The sequence below is a fragment of the Notamacropus eugenii genome, chromosome 1 (assembly GCF_028372415.1).
Source record: "Notamacropus eugenii isolate mMacEug1 chromosome 1, mMacEug1.pri_v2, whole genome shotgun sequence".
In the NCBI taxonomy this organism is placed as follows: domain Eukaryota; kingdom Metazoa; phylum Chordata; class Mammalia; order Diprotodontia; family Macropodidae; genus Notamacropus; species Notamacropus eugenii.
In genome coordinates, this window is record NC_092872.1 from 652,895,159 (window position 1) to 652,906,422 (window position 11,264).

The 11,264-nt window shown below is 36.2% G+C and overlaps 1 protein-coding gene across 6 annotated transcripts in view; it reads left to right on the top strand.

The window, feature by feature from the left end:
• ASB3 (ankyrin repeat and SOCS box containing 3) overlaps window positions 1-9,145 on the top strand; it is a 124,062-nt gene extending 114,917 nt beyond the window's left edge. For 5 of the 6 annotated variants that reach the window (XM_072635580.1, XM_072635583.1, XM_072635582.1 and 2 more), the window contains one exon: window positions 8,492-9,145. In XM_072635580.1, the coding sequence (XP_072491681.1) occupies window positions 8,492-8,697 (206 nt within the window). In that variant the 3' untranslated portion in view covers window positions 8,698-9,145. Of the gene's footprint in view, window positions 1-5,447; window positions 5,590-8,491 lie in introns of those variants that run through there. The other variant, XM_072635577.1, reaches the window with a different exon arrangement.
• Window positions 9,146-11,264: the final 2,119 nt, after the last annotated feature.

Sequence of the window (11,264 nt, forward strand, 5' to 3'; positions counted from 1 at the left end):
CTTGGGAGTGAAGAGAGCTTTATTCAAATGAGATTATGTATGTAAAATCCTTTGTAATCATAAAGTGTTAAATTAATGTGAGTTACTATCAGTCAGCAAGCTTTTATTAACTACCTACTATATGCTAGGCATAAACTAAGCACCTCGGATACAGTGACAGAAGTGAACTAGTCCCCATCTTTGAGGACTTTTGTGTCTTGATGGGCTAGACCATGTATACATAAGATATATGCAAAATAGATACAAGGTAACTTTATTGGGGAGGCAGTTTTGCTTGAGTGGATTCTTGAATAAAGCCAGGAATTCCAGCAGCCAGAGGTTATGAGGGAAAATGTACTAGGTAAGGAGGATAACCTATGAAAGGGCACAGAGATACAAGATGGAGGGGAGTAATATGTAAGACTAGAAAGGTAGAAAGGGACCAGATTATGGAGCTTTAAATGGCAAATCAAGCAGCTTATACTGTCCCAAAAAGTCTTAGTGAAGTTTTAAACTATTAAAACTTAAAACTATGCAAATTTTGGGGAACACTCTGTGTAGATAGCCTAAACTATTAAAATTTAAAAGTCCAGGGTGGAGTCAAGATGGTGGAGTAGAAAGACATATATACTTTAGCGCTTCCCCCACAGCCCACAAAATACCTGTAAAAAATGACTCTCAACAAATTCTAGAGCAGCAGAAGCCACAGAACAACAGAGTGAAAAAGGTTTCCAGCCAAAGGTAATCTGGAAGGCCAACAGGAAAGGTCTATCTCACGGGACGCTAAGCAGAGCAGAGCCCAGCCCTGAACACATGGCACTGGGAGTAACAGGCTGTGAACAGACCTCTGGGGCAAAGTTCCCAGCAGGGAGAGTCCCAGATACCTCAATCCACAAGTGAAAAAGAAAGCTGCAAAGGTCAGTGTGGGAGGGCTTTCCAAGCAGGGTGAGAGGGGAATGGGGTTCCTGACAGTAGCAATAGCAGCAGCAGACTGCAGGCAGCTATGGTGGCCAGGAAGCAACCTGGGTCCATTGTCCAGTTCAGCTTAAAGCCTCTGGCAGTAGGGAGCAGCTGATCTAAACCTCAGCCCTCAGTGACGGCCCTACCCCCACCCAAAGACCCTGAGGGAATCCAGCAGCTGAGTCCAATCTCACCCTTGAACATGATACTTGGGAGAGAAGGGGCAATAGGACCATCCTCTTGACAAAGGATTCAGAAGTCAAGTAACTGGCTGGGAAAATGCCCAAAAAGGGGAAAAAAATAAGACCATAGAAGGTTACTTTCTTGGTGAATAGGTGTTTCCATCCATCCTTTCAGATGAGGAAGAACAAGGCTTACTGTTAGAGTAAGTTAAGAGCCCTGCCTGCAGGGCCTCCAAAGTGAACTTAAACTGATCTCAGGCAATAGAAGAGCTTGAAAAGAGAGTTAGCAGCTTGCTAAAGGAGAACCAAAAAAATGCTGAGGAAAATAACACCTTTAAAAAAGAGGCTAACTCAATTGGAAAAAGAGGTCCAAAAAGCCAGTGAGGAGAAGGAGGCTTTAAAAAACAGAATTAGCCAAATGGAGGAGAAGGTTCAAAAACTCACTGAACAAAATAGTTCTCTGAGAGAATTGAGTTCAGGGAAATGAATGACTATGAGATAAACCAAGCAGTTAGAAAACAAAACCAAAAGTCTGAAAAAATAGAAGATAATGTGAAACACTTCATTGGAAAAACAACTCACCTGGAAAATAGATCCAGGAGAGACAATTTAAAAATTATGGGATCATGAAAGCCATGATCAAAAATAGAGCCTAGACATTATCTTCCATGAAACTATTGAGGAAAACTGTCCTGATATTCTAGAACCAGAGGGCAAAATAAATATTGAAAGAATCCACTGATCACCTCCTGAAAGAGACCCAAAAAGAAAACTCCTAGGAATATTGTGGCCAAATTTCAGAGGTCCCAGGTCAAGGAGAAAATACTGCAAGCAGCTAGAAAGAAACAATTTGACTATTGTGGAAATACAATCAGCATAACATAGGATCTGGCAGCTTCAACATTAAGGGATCAAAGGGTTTGGAATGGAATATTCCAGAAGTCAAAGGAACTGGGATTAAAATCAAGAATCACCTACCCAGCAAAACTGAGTATAATGCTTCAAGGGAATAAAATCAGTGATATAGAGGACTTTCAAGCATTCATGTTAAAAACACCAGAACTGTATAGAAAATTTGACTTTCAAACACAAGAATCAAGAGAAGCTTGAAAAGTAAACAGGAAAGAGAAATCATAAAAGACTTTCTAAAGCTGAACTGTTTATATTCCTACATGGAAAGAAAATATTTATAACTCTTGAGACTTTTCTCAGTATTTGTGTAGGTGGAGGGATTGTACATACACACACACACACATACACACACAGTACAGGCTGTGTTGAATCAGAAAAGATGATATCCACAAAAAAGATATAAAATAAAAATTAAGGGGTGAGGGAGGGAAATACTGGGAGAAGAAAGGGAGAAATGGAATGGGCCAGGCTATAACTCATAAAAGAGATAAAGAAAAATCTTGTTCAATGGAGGAGAAAAGGGAGAAGGGGAGAGGGGGAAAGTGAAGCTACTCTGTCTACATATGGCTTAAGGAAGGAATAACATGCTCTCTAAATTTGGTATGAAAATCTATCTTATACTACAGGAAAGTAGGGGAGGAGGTGACAAGTGGGGTGAGGGGAATAATAGAAGGAAGGGCAAATGGGAGAAGGGAGTAACTAGAAATAAACACTTTTGTGAAGGAACAAGTTCAAATGAAAGAATAAAAAAATAAGGGGAGAATAGAGTAGGATAGAGGACAATATAGTTAGTATTATACAACATGATTATTATGGAAATCTTTTGCAAAATGACATATATATAGTCTGTTTTGAATTGCTTTCCTTCTCAGTAGGGATGGAGAGGGAGGGAGGGAAAGAAGTTGGAATTTAAAGTATTAGAAACAAATGTTAAGAATTATTATTGCATATAACTGGGAAATAAGAAACACAGGTAAGGGGGTATAGAAATTTATCTTGCCCTGCAAGAAAAGAGAGAAGATGGGGATAAGGGAAGGATGGGGTGTGATAGAAGGGAGGGTACATTGAGGGAATGCAAAGTATTAGGGGGTGAGGGAGGGGAAAGATGGGGAGAAAAATTGGACATGTTACAAAGTGATGTAAAAGCAATTAGTATTAAAACAATTGACTGAATTAATTACTGAGACTAAATCAGGGACATCTTTAGTTTGGGGAAATGAATTTTAGTATTAGTCTCCTAAAGGCAGGTAACTTCAGGTAAAATTTGGCATTGATGGAAAAGTTAAGGTTTTATTGATTGATTTTATGATTGTTATTTAAACAGGAACTAGAACAGGTATAGAAGGGCATTTAAGCCACTTAAGACTTGCCTCAAAAGATGTTCCTTAGCCAATGTGAAATTGTAGTCATGTCTGAAACCTGGTTATTGGAACTTGCTATTTTAAGATGCTGGGGGACTATTAAATGACTGTTCTTCTGAGTCTAACTCCAGGTATAGATTGCAACAAAGGTGGTCTGAGCCTCCAATCCATGATTCCAGTAAGCCTATGAGATGCTGGTATGAACTGAAAAAAGTGATCTCATGGGAAGGGTGGGAGAGCAGCTGTTCAGCCTAGGCTGAGGTAGGATTCTCCTGACTTAATTTCGCTACTGACACCTGGCAGACTTTAAGCCTGACTGAATGCAAGTTAACAATCTACTCCTGCCTGGAACTGACATGAAGTTGGGGAAATATTGTTTCCCTGCAACGTCCCTACTCTTAGTGGCAATTTCCTATAGTCAAAAGGTTTGTAAGCTTAGTACCAGATCTATTAAATTATAGATTGTTGGTAGGTGAACATCCAAGGTCAAGTCTAAAATTAAGGTATTAGGCTTAGGACTTTAGACCAACAACAATAAGTTAGGGTCCTTTAATTCTTAGTAATAGCGTGGAGACAATCAGGTCAAGGGCTTGTGAAGTTAGCATATGTAGTTATTATTTGTGTCTCAGTTGGTTAATGTTAAAAAAAAAATCCATTTGTGGTCTATATTTTAAATGCTTTAAAAGAAGTATCACCTGACCAAAAGTTGGAATTGTTTTATGTGATATGAATTGTGTTAAAAATGAAAAAAAATTTACAAGTCCATTAAGACTTTTAAGACACCTTGTTTTTGGTGCTAGAAGTAATAGGAAACAGATGTAAGTAGTGGGCATTATAACCATGCATATGGACACAAATGACAAAAATGGCAATGGCCAATGTTGGAGGGGTTGTAGAAAGCATCACTAATACATTGTTGGTAGATCTGAGACATGTGGCAAATATTTTGGAAAGCAATTTGGAATTATGCAAAGAAAGTGACCCTTTGAAACAGAGACTCTACTACTACTGGGCTTACAGCCCAAGGAAGCCATTGATAGGAAAAAAGTCCTCATATTTCCCAAAATATAGTAGCACTTTTTGTGAGAACTAAGAATTGGAAAGAAAATAGATGCCCATCAGTTGGGGAATGGCTAAAAAAACCCTGTGCTACATGAATGTAATGGAATATCAATATGGTTTAAGAAATGATGTGTGTGATGAATACAAAGAAGCATGGAAAGATCTGTTTGAACAGATGCAGAGTAAAGTAAGCAAAGCCAAGAAACAGTATACACACTAACTACAACAATGTAAATGGGAAGTATAATGATACCTCTAATTAAAAGTATACGTAGCAAAGTTGTAAATATTGAACAGGACTGGAATGAAGAGATATGAGAAAACACCCTCAACTCATCCATCCCTTTGTTCAGGTGGGAGGTTCACAGGTGTTACACATTGCGTATATTTTCTGATTTTTCCAGTATATTGATCAGCTGTGCTGGCTTTTCTTTCTTTCTCTCCAAAAGTACTATAGGATGGTTCCCTGAGAAGGATAAGGGAAAGGATACAAGGGATACTGTGGTGATACAAGAAAGCAAAAATATCAGTAAAGTGTATGTATGACCATATCACACTCCTACTCAGAAAAAAATGAGTAGGGTTAGATAGTCAGAATGATTTATATAAAATTATTACATTGCATCATGTTTATTTTGACTTGCTAATGCAACAGGATGTCATAAGTATTTCCTGTAGAGGTGGACTGGAACTAATTTGATTTTGTGAGCTAGTTGGTATCTCAAAAAAAAAAAATAAGCAGACTTTATTTTGTTCTCAATTTAACCCATTTGCTGACGGTAGTTGAAGAAATTAAAGAAGGCTCAATAGAAGAAATCTTAGTGTAAGAAAAGCACATTTAAGCTGACAATAGTGTCTAAAAAGTTCTTGAAGCTATTCGGTTTAAGCCATGCAGTTTAAGTAAGGGGCGTAATAGATGTGTCCCTTTAATTTTTGTAGCTGTTTCTTTCTTTCTTTTTTTTGTGTGATGTACTTTGTCTTTACATTACAGCCATTTTCCATCTCCATCTCCTGATTGAAACTGCTCTTGTAATAAAGAAAAACAGTTAAGCAAAATTATCAAATATAGAGACTCACATTTTTAAAGATGTGTACAATATCCTGCCCTGGTAGTTCTTCTCCTCTTCCTTTCTGTCAAGAGGAAGGAGGTATGTGTTTCCTTGTGTCTTTGTGGGAATTCCACTGCTTTTTCCATTACTCAGAATTTTTCTTCTTTTTAGCAATCTTTTTCATCTATACTGAGAGTATAGTATAGTGGTGTGAGTCTGACATTAACCGTGTATCCTGATGAGGCCCTTATCTTCTCTGTCCCTTAGTTTCCTCCTTTTAAAATTGGAAATAATAGAGAACTATGAAGAGGATTTTGTGTTTTTTTAAAAATATATCTTAAATTGCAGTATAAGCATAATTATTACTATCAGGTTGAATGGAGCTATTAGATATGCAGTGAAGAAAGATAATAATCTGAGATCTCTGTTAGTTTTTGAGTATAGTGGTTTCTTTTTTCATGATATTGTGTTCTGATTTGCATGTAATTCTTAACATTGAGTGTTTCATCTGATGATATCAATTATGTACCCACATCTGTAAAGAGTAAAAATCTATTCAGTACAGATAGAGGAGGGACAGTGGTTTTGGTAACAAAGGGTCAAAAGAAAGGACATATGCCAAATGGGAAAATTCATGCAATATATCAAGTAGGAAAGAAATGGGAAGGTTTACTCTGAAGACCTTAACATATGGCAAGCCTTTCCAGTGAAGGCAAAAATGGTGCATTAACTCTGAAATAGAATGCATCCATTAATACTTTCTCATTTAATTAGGCACTTGCTAGAACTTTGTACAGAGTACTAATCATCCTGTTGTAAGAAGATTTTTGTTTTGACTGAGGATTCAAAGGAATTTATCTCAGGCATTTATCTTGATCATATTTTTCTTTTACTAAAGATTTAACAGGGTAGTCTTCCTCAAATTCTAGTCTTTTCTGAATTATCTTCTATTTCAGGGGTATTAGTAAGAAAACTGTTATCTTGTTATTAGTGTAGCCCTGTAAATTAGTTACTGAAATATAAAAGAAATTGTGAGATAAAGTGTTTACTTCAGTAAAAATAGATTTTCCCCCACAGTGGTATCAGTGCTTTAGGTGCAAACAGTGCTAGTAGGCTACTCATACACTCTAGGTCACTTAGTCTTTTCAAAAGTAAAGCTATACCCATCTAGAAACACTTGAGGGAACACATAACCATCTTATTTATAATGAGTGGTATCTATGGATAGGTGGGTGCTCTAGATAACCAAAAAGAAATACTGTATCACTCTTCACCACTCTCTTACAGTTCCTAAGAATCTCTAGATCCTTCTAGAAACATAGTGTTCTCTGCATGTGCTCCCTTCCAACAAGAGACTTGTTCTTTACTCCAAGACAACAAACTGTAGAAGATGCACCTAAATCTTAGGAAGAATTCAACTTGATCTTGATTAGTAGATCAAAAAGTGACTTGAAAATGTTAAATGATTTTGGACTTAATTTTATAGGAGAAGTTATTGTCTCAACCCAAGAAATCAAATCTCTGTTTTAATAGCTTTAAGTCTCCTGGCAGTGAATTTTAAGTTCTCTTGAAAATATATTTTGCCTTTGATTCTGCTGAGACATTTGTATTTTAATATAAGGGAGAGCTTGACCCTACCTCAACCAGTTATAAAGATTTGGTATCCATTGCATTACTTAAAGTAGTGAGTGTACATCTGGAAATTACTTAGCATTAAAACTTTCATAGACATTTTGCATACACACACAATTACTATACACATGGATTTAAAACTCCCTTAGTACTCAATAGCAAGTTAAGCAAAAATGGCACTTGAAGGGCTGGTGGTAATAATCTACAGATTAAAAACTCCCTCAGTCCAAACGAACATATTTCTGAGCAATTATGGTTCATCAGGTCAGTGATCTGTTAAGGCCTCAGTAGAACCAAAATGGTGCTATTAAAAGTGAAATCAGTTCTTAAAGTGATGGTGTCCTTTCCATTCCAAATGCCTAAGTCTTGATTAACTGATTTCTGCCTTAAGAAGACATCAAAGAATTAAGATATCACAGCCCTGGAGAACAGTGCGGTTGAAAGAGCATAACTCTAGCTGAGTCTAGTACAATGGCACAAATGCAACTCATGTAAGCGTGAGCTCTTCCATCTGACAAAGGGGTGATGTTTGCAGCTGTTATTTAATTTACAGTGATATTCAAGATTAAAATGGGGCATTTGACTTGAAAGCAATGTAAATAAATGTGCTATGTGATTCTACATTAGTAGTTGCTGGCATATGATTCATGAAGCTTAAGAAGCTGTCTATCTTTGCACTAGATCCAGCTTTCATATACAAATTCAAGTGTAGTTTCTGTGTAGTCATTTAACTTTTCTTGTTTTGGATTCTAAAATGTATACTCAAAGTGACTGGCAATAGTAAGCTCTTCCTTTTCTTGATCTGTTAATCTCTGCTATATTTTATAGGGATTTATATAAAATTTAATGAACTAACAGAAAAGCTATGTTCTTGATTCACATGAAAGTGCAAGTGTTTTTCCTTTTAGTTCTCATGAACATTAACCTTGGTAAACACTTTTTTTTGTCTTTATCTTAGGAATTAAGTTGCTACCATTAAAAAAATTTTTTTTTGAAAAAATATATGTACATATGTGTATCTATATACACTTATATATGTGTATGTGCGTATATATGTATATATACACATATATTTTAAAGACAGTTTTATACTGTCTTGCTTAAATTTAAGAGGATATCTTGGCAAGTAGTTCATTTTAGGTACTTGATTTGGTAGACCTGGGAGCTGTTTGCTGTGGGCCAAAACGAGGCATTTTTTTGTTGTTTTCCTTTGTTCATTACTGGACCTAGTCTTATCATTTCCTTAATTTGCATTGGTATTGCTAACTTTAGAATTTAAGGCCTTACTTTGTGTAAAGGCACTGTTGCATCCTTTTATTTTAATTTTGTTAACATCTTGATTTTGTTTCTACAGTTTCTATTCCTTCCCTGACTCACCTCTGCCGCTTGGAAATTCGGTCTATTCTAAAACCAGAACGCCTGCGATCTGATAATTTTATCCGTCAATTACCACTTCCCACTAACCTACATCGTTATCTGCTCTATGCAGAAGTGTTGAGAATGAATGAAATTCAAGAACTGATATTTACTCAGAATGGAGAGACCATTGAAACCAGTTAATGGCTCATTTATTAACTTTGAAGATCAAGAGGAGAGTTGTGAAATTGTTTCCTAGGATTGGACATTAAAACTGGGAGACCTGAGCTCATGCCTGGGGCTTTTCCTTAGGAAACCATCTATTGTGAAGCACTGTTGTTGCTACATTATTGATTTATGCTCTAAACTTTAGTCATGTTACGTGCTATGGTATTCACTGCGTTGAACCATTTCCTCCCTCTTCACTGGAATTTTCAGCTCTTTCATCCTTTTAGTGAATTTTGGATCTGGTCTATGCTGCTGCTTCTTAACACTAGTGTTTCAAAAAGTATGTTTTCATCAACTATTCTGTATTTACCTGGAACTGGAAACATTTAGTGGAATGTATGTAGCCTCAGTGGAGCTATTCACAGAGGATGTTGAGCATTTTGTATAGATTGACTATATTGTTGATAAAGGAACCAGTTCTGTATTCCTGCTGTATCCTTTTCTCATTTCTTAACGTAGCCTGACTTTTATGAACAATTGATTTTTCATATGTAACCTCAGGGAAGAATTCTTTTGAAAATTATGGAAATTTGTTCATTTTCCCAATTTCTTTCTTCCTTTTATGCTCTTTGTCAAAAGATTCAATTTTTAAGTTTACAAGAACAGGGACAGATCTGGATGCAAGCACATACTCAGTTGAAAAAGATAATCAAGTCTGTATTGACACAAGCCTTTAATTTGATTCTAAATACTAATCAAAATACTGAAGGAGTCTTTTTCTACCATCTTTTAGGAAATAATGACTCTCCTGGGGTTTCTCTCTTCAGTATTTAGGTTAGACTTTATGACCTTTAAAGTTCCTTCTTATTCTGACATGCTATGATTTATGATTTAGAATTCAAGTTTAATTTTGACCCCATATCAAAGGTTTCAGTTTTGAACCTTGGTAACTGAGTGTCAATTCCCTTTAACATTTAGTTATATAGATAAGATTATCAGATGACCAAAAATGAATACACACACACATATACACAGACACACACACACACACACACACCTACCTGTGCATGACACACACATATACATATAAAAATCATTCTAGGTTAGTGAGTCACAGAAAAAATTATTTTCTGGATGTGCTGGATAAGAAGTTGATCAGTAGTCAGTAGTCACTAAATAGTGATTCTGTGCAACTGGGTGACCTATGGTCAGTCAGTATAGGATATCTGTGCTTTGACAGATGTACTTTGACTCCAGACTTGACAGCAAAGAGGTTGTGAATGTTCTTTGGTGAATTCTGTTCTCATCTACCAGGAATAAGCCAAGTTCTTTGTCATTGTGCCAAGATGAAATGGCTTAGAGCTTAGGAGATCGACACAAGTCAGCAACATCCATCTTTGCTGTGACTTGACTTTTTTCAGCTGAAGTAATGTGGAGGTGAGAGCAAATAATGGTGATATACTCCAAAGAAATAGCCAAAACTTTGTACTTAAAAGAATTGCTCACAGTTGCAAGTATTTTGCTTCCCACTTTTGTTGCTGAGGAGGGAAGTTGGAACTACTTAGAGACATTTGATCATTTGGGTTCATTTGTGAACATGTAACAAAATCTTATTTGTGGTGAGGAAAGTGAAAATTGTGGCAAAGAGTTGAATTTTAAAAAATGATTTCTAACGGCCAGACCAAGTCTTCATGGCGTCACAGTAATATTCATTTTTTCAAATCTTCTTTGTATATTCTTGAATAATATTTCTATTTTTATTAAATGATCAGGATAGAGACAAATATTGGTAGATTTTTTTGCTGTGGCTAAATCTGTCTCTGTTTTGTTCATGTTATTCAGATGCACAATAAACAAATCAATCTATGGTTAATCATTCAAGTTTGACTTTTAATGACTGAATATCAATATATTGGAAGCTCTTGCCTAAATAACTCAGGATGGTTCTCTGATTCTTCCTTCTGGTGTCACACTGTGCCTCAGAAAGCATTTTAGCTTCTGTCTTGGTCTCTGTAATCCTGACAGGTGAGAATTCACTCTATCTAGTGTCCAGATCCACCATGCCATATTCTGGCCACATTCCTGTCATGCTTCCCTGCCCTTTGTCTCCTTTCTACCTAGCTCTGAGATCGATAAATTAAGTCAATATTATAATTTCTGGAAAGGATATGTCAATCAGTTTTACTATGACTCCGTTCACTATTCCTGTCAAAACATCCCCTTCCTGAGCACCCTCTCTGGGCACCACTCTGTTTTCTTTCATTAGATTGTAAGGTCCTTGAGACCAAGAACTTGTTTTTTGCATTTGTATCCATATCACTTAGGATAGTGCTTGGCACATTGTAAGACATTAACAAATTATTTTGTCATTCATTCATCCACTTAACCTTTGAGACAGATAAATGACATAATATTTTACTCATTTGGATAAAAATAACCTTTTTTTGCAAGTCTTTAATGCATTTTTTATTGTTTTTTAAATACCTGTGTTAAACATGAAGTTGAACTAAACTTAGTTGGACTTAAGTAATAGATGAATATATTCAGTCAGCCTTAAACTAGTCTCACATTTGCTTCTTTACAGAAATCATGGTGAGTACAAA